At 40.2% G+C, this 16,367-nt stretch overlaps 1 protein-coding gene across 2 annotated transcripts in view; it reads right to left on the reverse strand.

The window, feature by feature from the left end:
* Positions 1–16,367, reverse strand: part of sgk2a (serum/glucocorticoid regulated kinase 2a) — an 88,507-nt gene that overhangs the window by 31,324 nt on the left and 40,816 nt on the right. For both annotated transcript variants that reach the window (XM_051932582.1, XM_028812108.2), the window contains exons 2-6: positions 11,931–11,999; positions 11,755–11,815; positions 11,569–11,615; positions 8,213–8,270; positions 3,232–3,315 (exon numbers count right to left, since the gene is read on the reverse strand). In XM_051932582.1, the coding sequence (XP_051788542.1) occupies positions 3,232–3,315; positions 8,213–8,270; positions 11,569–11,615; positions 11,755–11,790 (225 nt within the window). In that variant the 5' untranslated portion in view covers positions 11,791–11,815; positions 11,931–11,999. The remainder of the gene's footprint in view (positions 1–3,231; positions 3,316–8,212; positions 8,271–11,568; positions 11,616–11,754; positions 11,816–11,930; positions 12,000–16,367) is intronic.

Raw genomic sequence — 16,367 nt, forward strand, 5'->3', positions numbered from 1 at the left:
CTTGCCAAACATCTGGTTCCCAAGCTATCTATAAAACATAAAAACACAATATTCTCACAAAAATCTCGTCAAAATTGATGCTACCCAATGAGTGATAAGTACTGTTGTAGTACTGCAGTACTGTAGTACTGTATATATACAGTGCATCCGGAAAGTATTCACAGCGCATCACTTTTTCCACCTTTTGTTATGTTACAGCCTTATTCCAAAATGGATTAAATTCATTTTTTTCTTCAGAATTCTACACACAACACCCCATAATGACAACGTGAAAAAAGTTTACTTGAGGTTTTTGCAAATTTATTAAAAATAAAAAAACTGAGAAATCCCATGTACATAAGTATTCACAGCCTTTGCTCAATACTTTGTCGATGCACCTTTGGCAGCAATTACAGCCTCAAGTCTTGTTGAATATGATGCCACAAGCTTGGCACACCTATCCTTGGCCAGTTTCGCCCATTCCTCTTTGCAGCACCTCTCAAGCTCCATCAGGTTGGATGGGAAGCGTCGGTGCACAGCCATTTTAAGATCTCTCCAGAGATGTTCAATCGGATTCAAGTCTGGGCTCTGGCTGGGCCACTCAAGGACATTCACAGAGTTGTCCTGAAGCCACTCCTTTGATATCTTGGTTGTGTGCTTAGGGTCGTTGTCCTGCTGAAAGATGAACCGTCGCCCCAGTCTGAGGTCAAGAGCGCTCTGGAGCAAGTTTTCATCCAGGATGTCTCTGTACATTGCTGCAGTCATCTTTCCCTTTATCCTGACTAGTCTCCCAGTCCCTGCCGCTGAAAAACATCCCCACAGCATGATGCTGCCACTACCATGCTTCACTGTAGGGATGGTGCCTGGTTTCTTCCAAACATGATGCCTGGCATTCACACCAAAGAGTTCAATCTTTGTCTCATCAGACCAGAGAATTTTGTTTCTCATGGTCTGAGAGTCCTTCAGGTGCCTTTTGGCAAACTCCAGGCGGGCTGCTATGTGCCTTTTACTAAGGAGTGGCTTCCGTCTGGCCACTCTACCATACAGGCCTGATTGGTGGATTGCTGCAGAGATGGTTGTTCTTCTGGAAGGTTCTCCTCTCTCCACAGAGGACCTCTGGAGCTCTGATAGAGTGACCATCGGGTTCTTGGTCACCTCCCTGACTAAGGCCCTTCTCCCCCGATCGCTCAGTTTAGATGGCCAGCCAGCTCTAAGAAGAGTCCTGGTGGCTTCGAACTTCTTCCACTTACGGATGATGGAGGCCACTGTGCTCATTGGGACCTTCAAAGCAGCAGAAATTTTTCTGTAACCTTCCCCAGATTTGTGCCTCGAGACAATCCTGTCTCGTAGGTCTACAGACAATTCCTTTGACTTCATGCTTGGTTTGTGCTCTGACATGAAATGTCAACTGTGGGACCTTATATAGACAGGTGTGTGCCTTTCCAAATCATGTCCAGTCAACTGAATTTACCACAGGTGGACACCAATTAAGCTGCAGAAACATCTCAAGGATGATCAGGGGAAACAGGATGCACCTGAGCTCAATTTTCAGCTTCATGGCAAAGGCTGTGAATACTTATGTACATGTGCTTTCTCAATTTTTTTATTTTTAATAAATTTGTGAAAACCTCAAGTAAACTTTTTTCACGTTGTCATTATGGGGTGTTGTGTGTAGAATTCTGAGGAAAACAATGAATTTAATCCATTTTGGAATAAGGCTGTAACATAACAAAATGTGGAAAAAGTGATGCGCTGTGAATACTTTCCGGATGCATTGTACATTTGACTGTTTCTAAGTTGATAATATCTAAAGGGGGGCATATGATGGGGCACTTGGGGTGGGGGGGTGATATTGGCCTATCCTTATATTTGTTGCCTTACAGTTTAAGGAAGTGAGTGGCAGCAATCAGCTCATGTTCAGCATATCAGGTCCAATTCATTACACTGTCAAGAGCTGTAGCCAAGGCATGGTCTGGTTGCAATGGATGGTGGTTGTGTTTTTAGTCAATAAATGTTGACTGGATTTGCACTCATCGATTTCCCTCACTCTTCATGCTCACAGGGAGCAGGTTTCCATTCCAGCAAGATGGGACACAAGACTAGAAGGAGTCCTAAATGGACTGACCGTTCATCACAAGATACCCTCATGTAGACATCTGCGCTCACTCATACCGGGCAGTTAAGAAACAGTAAAGTCAATTTTAAAGGAATACTCCACCTAAAAATAATAAACTGTTATATGTTACTTAGCCCACATGATTTGTAGCGGTGGCCAAGAAGAAATTTGAATCTCAAATACACGCAAAATGGACCGAAAAAAGTTTATAATATCACAGAAGGAAATGGGGACCAATACTGCACAACGGTAAATGAGGTGAAAAAATTATGTGGGAAAAAAACAAAAACAAAAATATCTCATGTTACTTGTGTCACATAATCCACATGTCACTTATTCAATCGTATGTTCAAAACATACAAAATAGATGCTTCTGGAATAATCAGGGCCCATCATAAACAGAAAACTAAAGCATCATGGGACTGACTTTTTCAACTGAAGACAGGAATCGTGACCAACGTATGAGAGTGACAGGCGGGCCTTCTGTTTAAAGTTATTCCCCTGTGGCTTTAGCTTCCTGTTTATGATATGCACTGATTATTTCATAATTACATATATAATATTATATGACCAAAAAAAAGCATGTATTTTGCATATTTTGAGCATACAGCTGGATAACTAACACATGTTGATTAAGTGACACGAGTAACGTGAACTTTAAAAGTTTTTTTTCCACGCATGATTTTATGTCGTTTGCCATTGTGCAGCATTGGTCCTCATTTGCTTCTATTATATCGTAAACTTTTTTTGCTCCATTCTGTATGAAAATATGAGATTAAAAAGTTTTCTTCACCACCACCACTACAAACTACAGTACATGAGTAACTAACGTTAATAAAAAATATCATTTTTGGGTGGCGTATTCCTTTAAGGAACTGTTTGTATAATTAGAAACCAGAAATCATTTCCTTGTAATTATTATAAGATACGTATTATCTTATATTATTATAGATAAGTGAAAATTTCAGAAATAATAAAGAATTAATAAAGAATAAACTTTACAAGTAAAGACTAGCATCATTGTAACGTTCAACAACTAGTTATATCATCATAAAGTGAAAATCGTTTCTTCTTTCTCGAATGCAAGTTACTGATTACCAAGACAATTTTGAATATCATATATTCTTAACTCTTACCTCTTTCTTTTTTATTATGGCTTTCTTCTGCAGGACCTTTACTGCATAACATTTGCCATCACATTTTCGTTTTGCAAGCAGCACCTGTCAAAACTTGCAGATTAACATCTCATTTTGAAAATGCATCACAACTTAACAAAATGGTGCAGTCTGCTTCAGTACAAATACAGGCGAGTCTGGAGTTTTCCTTAAACTGGGGGGACAATTAGACGTCCCACTGAGTGTCACCTTTCTAAACCAATCCAACGCCTCATGAAGGCAGCGCTCAAAGTAGGAGGTGGTGATTATGAACAGCAAAGACCAAAGGTGGGCTAGTTAATTTGGTCCGACAGACAACAAGCTTCAGTCTACAGTCTACTGTTGAAAGTCTTCTAAAAAGACCCTATTAGACATATAAATGAGAGCATGTTGCACATGTTAAAAATACAAATAACCTGATTTAAGTGAAAAACCTTTCTGTAACATCAAGTTATTCTTTGGCAATTGATGGCATTAATGTACATCTGGTAATCGTGAATGATACATTGTTGCGGGTGCTATGTTCGCTCTCCATTGTTCAGCGTGACGTCGACAGCGTAGGAGTCAATGTAAGCTTCAAGGAATTGGCAGCCATATTCATGAAAATAAGAAGTGCAAAATATGCATTTCACGTGAACGGTGCATCACACTCTGTTGAGAAGACTGTCATTAAGAGAGTGGATGACGAAGATCCAGAGGGGATGCAGATTTCAGGACTCAAAACACTCAAATCAACAAATCTGCCAGACAACACCAGTAAAAGCACAGATGAGGCTGCACAGAATCCACATTCTGACTGCACATCTCTCTATTATAATAAAAAAATTCTGGTACGAGACAAGACTTTTTAGCCTTGGACGAGACGTGACTTTTTCAGAGAGATACTTTCATGTCCTGCGAGACAAGATTTTGTGCCAAGAGATTTAACCAGGCCTGGGGCCAGAAATAAAATACAAAGAGTAGATGACAAAGTAGAATGTCGTAAAGAATTCAAAAACGTTGGTGCAATACACAAGCAAAGCAGGTTAGATAGATAGATAGATAGATAGATAGATAGATAGATAGATAGATAGATAGATAGATAGATAGATAGATAGATAGATAGATAGATAGATAGATAGATAGATAGATAGATAGATAGAGTAATCCCTCGCTATATCGCGCTTCGCCTTTCGCAGCTTCACTCCATCGTGGATTTTATATGTAAGCATATTTAAATATATATCGCGGATTTTTCGCTGCTTCGCGGGTTTCTGAGGACAATGGGTCTTTTAATTTCTGGTACATGCTTCCTCAGTTGGTTTGCCCATTTGATTTCATACAAGGGACGCTATTGGCAGATGGCTGAGAAGCTACCCAGCTTACTTTTCTCTGTCTCTTGCGCTGACTTTCTCTGATCCTGATGTAGGGGGATTGAGCAGGGGGGCTGTTCGCACACCTAGACAATAGGGACGCTCGTCTAAAAATGCTGAAAGATTATCTTCACGTTGCTATCTTTTGTGCAGCTGCTTCCTGAAACGACATGCTGAACGGTGCTTTGCATACTTAAAAGCTCGAAGGGCACGTATTGATTTTTTTATCTGTCTCTCTCTATCTCTCTCTCTCTCTATCTCTCTGCTCCTGACGGAGGGGGTGTGAGCTGCCGCCTTCAACAGCTTTGTGCCGCGGTGCTTCGCATACTTAAAAGCCAAACAGCCCTATTGATTTGTTTGCTCCTTTGAAGAGGAAGATATGTTTGCATTCTTTTAATTGTGAGACTGAACTGTCATCTCTGTCTTGTCATGGAGCACAGTTTAAACTTTTGAAAAAGAGACAAATGTTTGTTTGCAGTGTTTGAATAACGTTCCTGTCTCTCTACAACCTCCTGTGTTTCTGCGCAAATCTGTGACCCAAGCATGACAATATAAAAATAACCATATAAACATATGGTTTCTACTTCGCAGATTTTCTTATTTCGTGGGTGGCTCTGGAACACAACCCCCGCGATGGAGGAGGGATTACTGTAGATAGATAGATAGATAGATAGATAGATAGATAGATAGATAGATAGATAGATAGATAGATAGATAGATAGAGTGGGTACAGAAAGTATTCAGACCCCCTTCAATTTTTCACTCTTTGTCATATTGCAGCCATTTGCTAAAATCATTTAAATTAATTTTTTCCCTCATTAATGTACACACAGCACCCCATATTGACAGACAAGAAAAAGAATTTTTGAAATTGTTGCAGATTTATTAAAAAAGAAAAACTGCAATATCACATGGTCCTAAGTATTCAGACCCTTTGCTGTGACACTCATATATTTAACTCAGGTGCTTTCCATTTCTTCTGATCATCCTTGAGATCACCTTCATTTGAGTCCAGCTGTGTTTGATTATACTGATTAGACTTGATTAGGAAAGCCACACACCTGTCTATATAAGACCTTACAGCTCACAATGCATGTCAGACCAAATGAGAATCATGAGGTCAAAGGAACTGCCTGAAGAGCTCAGAGACAGAATTGTGACAAGGCACAGATCTGGCCAAGGTTACAAAAAAATTTCTGCTGCACTTAAGGTTCCCAAGAGCACAGTGGCCTCCATAATCCTTAAATGGAAGACGTTTGGGACGACCAGAACCCTTCCTAGAGCTGGCCGTCCGGCCAAGCTGAGCTACCGGGGGAGAAGAGCCTTGGTGAGAGAGGTAAAGAAGAACCCAAAGATCACTTTGGCTGAGCTCCAGAGATGCAGTCAGGAGATGGGAGAAAGTTGTAGAAAGTCAACCATCACTACAGCCCTCCACCAGTCAGGGCTTTATGGCAGAGTGGCCTGTCGGAAGCCTCTCCTCAGTGCAAGACACATGACAGCCCACATGGAGTTTGCTAAAAGACACCTGAAGGACTCTGAGATGGTGAGAAATAAGATTCTCTGGTCTGATGAGACCAAGATAGAACGTTTTGGCCTTAATTCTAAGCGGTATGTGTGGAGACAACCAGGCACTGCTCATCATTTGTCCAATACAGTCCCCACCGTGAAGCATGGCGGTGGCAGCATCATGCTGTGGGGGTGTTTTTCAGCTGCAGGGACAGGACGACTGGTTGCAATCGAGGGAAAGATGAATGCGGCCAAGTACAGGGATATCCTGGACAAAAACCTTCTCCAGAGTGCTAAGGACCTCAGACTGGGCCGAAGGTTTACCTTCCAACAAGACAATGACCCTAAGCACACAGCTAAAATAACGAAGGAGTGGCTTCACAACAACTCTGTGACTGTTCTTGAATGGCCCAGCCAGAGCCCTGACTTAAACCCAATTGAGCATCTCTGGAGAGACCTAAAAATGGCTGTCCACCAACGTTTACCATCCAACCTGACAGAACTGGAGAGGATCTGCAAGGAGGAATGGCAGAGGATCCCCAAATCCAGGTGTGAAAAACTTGTTGCATCTTTCCCAAGAAGACTCATGGCTGTATTAGCTCAAAAGGGTGCTTCTAGTAAATACTGAGCAAAGGGTCTGAATACTTAGGACCATGTGATATTTCAGTTTTTCTTTTTTAATAAATCTGCAACAATTTCAAAAAATCTTTTTTTTTGTCTGTCAGTATGGGGTGCTGTGTGTACATTAATGAGGGAAAAAATTAATTTAAATGATTTTAGCAAATGGCTGCAATATGACAAAGAGTGAAAAATTGAAGGGGGTCTGAATACTTTCCGTACCCACTGTAGATAGATACTTTATTAATCCCAAGGGGAAATTCACATACTCCAGCAGCAGCATACTGATAAAGAAAATATTAAATTAAAGAGTGATAACACATGCAGGTATACAGACAGTGAATAACTTTGAATAATGTTAACGTTTACCATAAACAGTTTAGATATAATAGATATAAAATAAATATATAAATAATATAAAATAAATAAATAATATAGAGATAAAATAGATATAAAAGATAGGTTAGAGATAATGAAAGTACTAAAATTTGAAAGTCTCAAAAAAATGATAGTAAAGATCGCATTAGTGCAAACAAACTGAAATTATTACTCGGTGAAATTATAGAACAGCGAAAAGAGATCGAACATATTGTTTGGATTTAAACTTGAAGTTGGAGACTTGTAGATCATCTAATTTGTGTTGCCATCAGGGAAAAGTAATGTTTTTTCCCAATGAAGAGGAATATCCGTGAGAATTAAAAGATTTGTTGTTTGGTGAAAGTGAAATCCACATATGCGAGCAGCAGAGGCACAAAGTGGCTCTGGGGGTTGGCGAGCGAAGTAAGCAGGGGACAAAGCCCCCTAGTCTAAATGAATAACTAAATATTACTGTCTAATTGGAAATGCAAACATGCCATGCCAGAATAGCCGCAGTGTTTAACACGTTGTGTACCCAGAGACCACAATGCTGATGTAAGCTCTGTTTGCTGTTGTTATCAATGTAGTGATTCAGGCAGAATGATACTGTAACAAACAGAAGCACTGCTCAAATCCATGTAGCTGCGGTGGTCTATGTACATGTGTGTGTGTGTGTGTCTGCCTTCTCTTTCATTACAACATACAAATTAATCACCAAGCTTTATCTTGTGCTACTGTGTTTCTAAATAAATAACAGCAGTTTTAGCCTTTGATTTCCTTTCAGCATCAACTCTTATATTCAGTTTCTTCTGCTCTCCCCCTGAACCCCAACATTTTAGTTTAGTGCACGCACTGAAGGAATTGGTGTCGGTTGTTTTAGGAAGAAGCCCTCTGAGTGCCGTCATTGCAGTGCCGGATTTCACCACTATTCACTATGCACTTTTTAACAGGTTGCCCCCAGTTGTGTATTCTTGTTTGAGAATCATGTCTGGCCCTGTGAGACTAGTAAAAATATTACAGGTCACATCAAAATAAAAAAATGCTTGATAGACACATATTAAGCCTACAATCAAATTCATAAACATGCATTATGCATGCAACAAAATTCAATGTATTGCCCAGAAACTTACTCTGCCGAAGCTTCCTTTTCCAATAACTGTCAAAAAGTCGAAGTCTGTAGGTTGTGCACTGAAAGCAGAAGACAGTTTTTATTTCATTTAGAAGTGAATACTTCAATCAGAGATACAATTTCATGAAACTGAATTACCATTGTTAGTTATCTGGGTTTTGGGGAGGAGATCCCCTTACTCCGCCTGTTTTTTTCCTGCTCATGATAACAAAGATTTATTAACTAATAACTTTTGACTAAAATATCACCCTGCTAGCTAACACAATTTATCTTAAATCAAATGTTCACTCTTCAGTTGTGAGTCTGTGTGTTTGTGTTCTGAATTTCGGAATAAGTCATTTGGACCAATGCACGACGTTCACTGTGCATTCATAGAATATGTCCTGGAGTCTAAAATCGTCATATTTTGATACTGCAGATTGTTTTTTTTATAAACTAACAAGGAATGTACAAGACCCTTAAGAAGATTACTCAACTAATGTAAAAATCAACTTATCTAAATACATCTGCACTTTCCCTTCCTTTAGATCATTTGGTCACTCTTGTCTGACTTGTACCAGAAATGTATAACTTTAATGCATCTGTTTTGCTATCTAAAGAATTTATGGTGCTTTTAGTTTAAAGAACTAGAGAAGATTTATAACTTAATGGATAAAGAAAACAAAGACAATAATAGATTGTACAGTTACGATCAAAGATCAAAGGCTTTGAGCAGAGTTATTTATTACCAGGACAGCTAGCTAATCAAATGTGTGTAATATCACATGTCCTGGAGCCCCTCAGATGCATTGTTACTAAATATGACTCATCCAGGCAGCAATGACATAGGAAGTGATGTCACAGATTTGGATACGTGTGACCATTTATTCTGAACGTTGAAGAAGGCAACCTATGAATAACACCGATTGCTAAATCAAAACACGGACCAAGACAATGTCCACCCTTGACAATGTTGATTTTCAGTAAGCTTTCCTAACAGTGTACACATCCAGACTTTGCAGTCTTTTTCTGTTAAATCATCTTCTATTTGATACTTCTTATGCTTCTACATTTCCAGGTCGACCATTACTAATCCGACATCAGTGAGACCTGTGGGGTCCCAGATTAGAGTTTGCTGGATCAACGGTGGTTAGATTCGCACATACAGTCAGCTCCATAAGTATTTGGGCAGTGACACTGTTGGCTCTATATGCCACCACAATGGAGTTGTAATGAAGAAATAATTACGTGATTGAAGTGTAGGCTTTCAGTTTTAGTTCAAAGGGTTTAATAGAAATATTGTATGAGCCTCTTAGGAATGACAGTCATTTTTATTCATGGTTGACTCCAGTTTCACGGGCTCAAAAGTATTTGGACAATCGACTGGCAAGCTGTTCCATATCCAGGTGGGAGCAGGTCCCTCATTATTTCATTAACCATTAAGCAGGTAGAAGGTCTGCAGGTGATTCCAAGTGTGGAATTTGCATTTGGAAGCCGTCACTATGAACTCTCAATATGAGGTCTAAAGAGCAGTCCATGAAAAGTAAGAACAGGCTGAGAAAGCAAAACAAACCCTTCCGAGAGTTAGCAGAAACACCAGGAGTGGTCAAATCAGCCATCTCGGTACATTCTTAAAGAGAAGGAACACACTGGTGAGCTCGGTAACACCATAAAGCTGGGACAACCATGGAAGACAAGTGTGCTGGGTGATTGCAGGATTCTTTCTTTGGTGAAGAAAAACCAATTCACGATGTTTACCCAAACCAAGAACACTCTCTGGGAGTTTGGCCTATCATTGCCAAAGTCTACAATCAAGAGAAGCCTTCATGAAAGTAAATACAGAGGGTTTACTGCAAGGTTCAAACCATTGGTAACCCTCAAGCACAGGAAGGACAGATTAGACTTTGCCAGAAAATATTTTTTAAAAACGGTCCAGTTTTGGAACAGTATTCTTTGGACAAATTAAATTAAGATCAATATGTGCCAGAATGTTGGATAGAGAGGAGTATGGAGAACAGAATGAACAGCTCATAATCCGATGAATACCACATCATCTGTGAAACATGGCAGAGGCTGTGTTATGGCATGGGCATACTTGGCTGACAATGGAAGTGGGTCACTGATGTTTACTGATGATATATCTGCTGGCAGAAGTAGCACGGTGATTTCTGAAGTGTAGAGGCCTATACGGTCTGCTCAGATTCAGCCAAATGTTGCAAAACTGATAGGACGAGTGGAACGGGATTACTGGTGGCCGGATTAGTGATAGTTAACCTGTACTTAGCCTTTATGTCTTGAGTGACTGAAGTAAGTATGAGGGCACTTTGTGATATTTAGAACAAGTACAGATGGCACTGAGCAAAAAACAGGAGACAAAGCTCGAAGTGGCAGAGTTAAAGATGTTAGGATTTGCATTGGGTGTGATGAGGATGGACAAGATTAGGAACAGGTACATTAGACGGTCAGCTCAGGTTGGACGGTTTGGAGATAAAGCCATTAAGGCGAGATTGGATTGGTTTGGAGATGTGCAGAGGAGAGATGCTGGGTATATTGAGAGAAGGGTGCTAAGGATAGAGCTGCCAGAGAAGAGAAGAGGTGTGGTGGTGAGGACATGCAGGTGATGGGTGTGACAGAGCAAGATGCAGAAGACATGACGATATGAAAGAAGATGATCCGCTTTGGCAACCCCTAAGGTGAGCAGCCAAAAGAAGAAGAAGACAGTAGACGTAAGACACTGTTGGTTAGAAAGTAGCCTTATAAACAAAGTGACTGAGCGTTTCTGTGTCCAGAGGACACCCATATTGTTTGTTAGTGCTGGTGATAGTGAGTCTCTAGGGACAGTAAGGTACTAAAAGTGACATGCGTATGTGGAGGGGGTCCCATGTGGAATATTGTCGGGTGACTGGCAATTGGAATCACCCAAGACTTTGTCTAGAAAGAATGTCTAAGTGTACCTGTGTGTGTTAATCTTACAGTGTGGGAGTGGACCGATCTGATAGCACACCTTGTAAGTCTCACAAATTCCATGATAATACAGCATAAAAAAATAATACAATATAGAAAGACATATAAACGTTCTAACGTTTTGAATGCTTCTTCCCCCATTTGAATACATATTTATTGGCCAAAAAACAATGGTGGACACAGCATACAGAGACACACACATGAACGTCAGGTATTTCTTTTTCACTAATTTCAAATTAACACTTTAATGCCAATAATTTGGGTCAAGACAACATAAAGAAACACAAAGTGCATTCTGTCTGCAAGTGGGCATCAGAAGTTCCAAATTTAAAAATGCCTTTTATCACTATTGTATCTTTAGGACACTGTAAGGAGGAAACACACAAAATCAGCCTTCAGAAGTGAAGTACTTACTTTGGGTTTGCAGACGGACCCAGGTTAATGTCACTTGAGCAAAGAGGCTGGAAGACAAAAATATACGTAAGCCTAATAGACCACTTATGGCAGATTTAAATGAATGAGAATACCTGGCCATTGGACGTAAGTGAGAAGGTACCAACTACATTGAGAATTAAAAACAAAATCAACACGTTCACTTACTTGGTTATTGTTTGCCATGCTGTTTGTCCAGTTCATCGCCAGTAAAGCTAGGACTTCAGAACTTTGCAATGAGACAAAATATAATAGATTTTAGAGCACAAAATTAATTTAAATTTGATTAGGGAATGTTCCAGTTTTTTGCATAACTGAGAGAGGGGAATAAATTATGTACTTACTATAAACTTATCTTTTCTCTTATTTTCTTTACTTTATTTTGTTTGATCCTCCTTTCTCCTTTACAACATCTGCACAAGGAAATGAACATTTGTTAACCTCGAGCATGGTAAAGGTGCTTTAAAAATAAAATGCATTATTATTACTATTAACTAGACAAAGAGCCCGTTTTGACAACGTAAGATGAAACGGGTACGAGTGCAATAGTAGTAAGTATAAGCATCACAAACCTGATATAGGTGTATTGAATCAGAATGCGTAATTAGGCCTCGAGCTGTAGTCGAAATCGCCTTTCAGGCCTCTAGAGCTTTAATCGAAGTCGCCTTTCTCTTTGAATTTTTGCGGCCGTAAATCCGCTGCCTGCCGCGATGTTGGTCGAAGTCGCCTTTCTCTTTGAATTTTCGCGGCCGTAAATCCGCCGCCTGTCGCGATGTCGGCCTCGTAAGGTTTTTCGGGCAGCTGCGCAGAAGGCGACTGCGCATTCGGCTTCGGACAGACGTGAGTGAGTGAGTGAGTAGACTGGCGAATTATATATAAGATATGGAGAGAGTATCAATGAGGATTCCACATTAAGCCTGAACAAACCACAGCACACCTGACATTTTGTTGTCTTTTCAAATTTACTAGACATTTCACGCAACTATTACCAATCAGAGGATTCATTAACTTGGTACGTTCGTCTGTAATAAAGCACTGAAGAAAGGTGGGCTTATGTACATCAGAAAGCAAAAAACTGTGCAACATATACAGACATACTATGTTATGAATTCAATTCAATCATTTTTGCTTCATTTTTGTTTAGTTTTTTAACAACATTGTGCTATTTTTGTTTCTTAAAATGGTTTTATTATTATTCCAGTGACATTAATGATTTTCTAACAGAAACCAACATTTTGTGTTTTAGATTTCATGGCCGTCACCCTTTTGTGTGCCTGGCTGCCATAATGCTGGATGGTGTGGCATCATGGAAGTCAAGATACTTTGGTCTAACAAAAGAAGGATATTTTGAATGCAATGGACACTCAAAAGAATAAAAAAGCAAAAGCAAAAAATGGCTTAGGAAAAGAAATAGTTTTTTGTTAGAAATTACTTAGGAAAATGCTTGCTTATTGCTATTACCTTTATATTGAACCTGATTTGCTTAAGTAGGCACGTGTTTTGCACACAGTGACTTTTCATGCCTTCATTTTTGAGTACTTTGCACACTAAAAGCAAAATAATACCCTCCTGGGTGATCGTGAGTTAATATGTCACACATTGACAAGGAGGATGGCAGAAGTTCAGTCCTTCTTCGGCTAAAGGGTCATTTCAAAAGGGGCGTTGGCCACCACGTTTGCCAGATCTGACACCACCAGACTTCTTCTTTTTGGGGTATGCTCAAAGGAAAAGTCTATCGGGACAAGTCTCGCACTGTGGAAGATTTGAAGGAAAACATCCAACGTGAAATTGCTGCTATTCCCCCCGAGACGCTTGCCGATATGTTCAGGAACATGGAGCGCCATGACAAAATGTGTCTGACAGAAAAGGGAAACCACTTCCAGAATCGCATGTAATGCAGTCGATTACACATACGTCAAGGTATAGAGCGGATTATTTTGGTTCAAATTGCTTCATCCTAACGGGAGTTACAGCAGAATGAATATTCAGGGCCTCCTTTGAGTGAATCTCCCTGTAGCCTTTAAAATGTCCACAAAAGAATGTCTCTTATTAAAGTTATTTTTCAAGTCAAAGTTATTTCTTCACAGTCATGGTATATATTCATTTGCCACATAAAGCATTTTATCTATACATTTTAAAAATATTTTGTCTGTTCTTGCAGCTTACAATAGGGCTTCATAGGTAAATAGCAAAAGCCTTAAAACGCACCAAATCTGTCCACTTTGAAGTTGAAAGCATTTCAGTTTAAGAAAACATGCCCTCGAGCGTTTATCAGGCATCCTTGTGATAATGATAGGAATCTAGAAGTAATTATTTTATCACAGATTCTTGGAATTATTTTCCTTGAGGTAAGAATACTTTTCCTGTTAGCTTGCCTGCTCAAAGCTGCCATTGTGGTTGGAGTTTAGACATAAGAAGACAGTTGATCAGCATAAAACCAAATAAGCGTCTAGAGCCGTGGGTGCCATTCTTGAGTTTGTAAAATAAATGGAACTTCTACTGTTTCCTGTTGGTAGACATTTATTCAAGCCTGCTATACGATGAGGCGGATCGACGTTTGAGTTTGGAGACAATATGGCACCCTGATTTGTAGAAATTTGAAATGAACTTGGAACGGATCGCATTTAAATTTTCTGACTAACATTACTGAATCCCACTACATGTGCTGAGCTGCAGTAATCTCTGTTTGACAGCATAAATAACTCCAGTGTACCGAGCACAACGCCTCGGGACCCCCAGTGTAGACAGTTTGTGTGGTACTTGAGTAGAGCAGCTAATTAGTTTTAATGTACAAGCATCTCTCTCCTCCAGTAACACTAAACCTGCACAGGAGATGGTATCATACACTGGCGATGTTTTGTAATACACACATGCATACATATACACAATGTATGTACTAAAAGAAATTAAAAATTTAAATTTCAGATACCCTAGGGATCTGCACTGGCAATTGGAAGGTTGCCGGTTCGAATCCCATAAATGCCAAAAGAGACTCTGCTCTGTTGGGCCCTTGAGCAAGGCCCTTAACCTGCAATTGCTGAGTGCTTTGAGTAGTGAGAAAAGCGCTATATAAATGTAAGAATTATTATTATTATTTATGTCAATTTACCTCAATATAAAAGTGAGGTCAGCGTGCCCAAAAATGTTGGAGTCACTCGATTTTGCGCTTGTACTGCACATTTGTCTCTCTTTGCAAGAACCAACAGTAGTCACCCATCATGCTCAGAGTGAATTTTCCCCGATATCAGTTTTCCATCACCTTTGTATCTTGATGAAATCTTTCCCCATGCTCGTCTTTGACATCGCTTAGATTTGGTGGATAAAAGTTGAGGTTATTTGAGGTTTTTGCAAATTTATTAAAAATAAAAAAACTGAGAAATCCCATGTACATAAGTATTCATCCCCTTTGCTCAATACTTTGTCGATGCACCTTTGGCAGCAATTACAGCCTCAAGTCTTGTTGAATATGATTCCACAAGCTTGGCACACCTATCCTTGGCCAGTTTCGCCCATTCCTCTTTGCAGCACCTCTTAAGCTCCATCAGGTTGGATGGGAAGCGTCGGTGCACAGCCATGTTAAGATCTCTCCAGAGATGTTCAATCGGATTCAAGTCTGGGCTCTGGCTGGGCCACTCAAGGACATTCACAGAGTTGTCCTGAAGCCACTCCTTTGATATCTTGGCTGTGTGCTTAGGGTTGTTGTCCTGCTGAAAGATGAACCGTTGCCCCAGTCTGAGGTCAAGAGCGCTCTGGAGCAGGTTTTCATCCAGGATGTCTCTGTACATTTCTGCAGTCATCTTTCCCTTTATCCTGACTAGTCTCCCAGTTCCTGCCGCTGAAAAACATCCCCACAGCATGATGCTGCCACCACCATGCTTCACTGTAGGGATGCTATTGGCCTGGTGATGAGCGGTGCCTGGTTTCTTCCAAACGTGACACCTGGCATTCACACCAAAGAGTTCAATGTTTGTCTCATCAGACCAGAGAATTTTCTTTCTCATGGTCTGAGAGTCCTTCAGGTGCCTTTTGGCAAACTCCAGGCGGGCTGCCATGTGCCTTTTACTAAGGAGTGGCTTCCATACAGGCCTGATTGGTGGATTGCTGCAGAGATGGTTGTCCTTCTGGAAGGTTCTTCTCTCTCCACAGAGGACCTCTGAAGCTCTGACATAGTGACCATCGGGTTCTTGGTCACCTCCCTGACTAAGGCCCTTCTACCCCGATCACTCAGTTTAGATGGCTGGCCAGCTCTAGGAAGAGTCCTGGTGGTTTCGAACTTCTTCCACTTACAGATGATGGAGGCCACTGTGCTCATTGGGTCCTTCAAAGCAGCAGAAATTTTTCTGTAACCTTCCCCAGATTTGTGCCTCGAGACAATCCTGTCTCGGAGGTCTACAGACAATTCCTTTGACTTCATGCTTGGTTTGTGCTCTGACATGAAATGTCAACTGTGGGACCTTATATAGACAGGTGTGTGCCTTTCCAAATCATGTCCAGTCAACTGAATTTACCACAGGTGGACTAAAATTAAGCTGCAGAAACATCTCAAGGATGATCAGGGAAACAGGATGCACCTGAGTTCAATTTTGAGCTTCATGGCAAAGGCTGTGAATACTTATGTACATGTGCTGTCTCAGTTTTTTTATTTTTAATAAATTTGCAAAAATCTCAAGTAAACTTTTTTCACGTTGTCATTATGAGGTGTTGTGTGTAGAATTCTGAGGAAAAAAATGAATTTAATCCATTTTGGAATAAGGCTGTAACATAACAAAATGTGGAAAAAG

Source organism: Erpetoichthys calabaricus, chromosome 10 (genome assembly GCF_900747795.2).
Source record: "Erpetoichthys calabaricus chromosome 10, fErpCal1.3, whole genome shotgun sequence".
NCBI classification, from domain to species: Eukaryota; Metazoa; Chordata; class Cladistia; order Polypteriformes; family Polypteridae; genus Erpetoichthys; species Erpetoichthys calabaricus.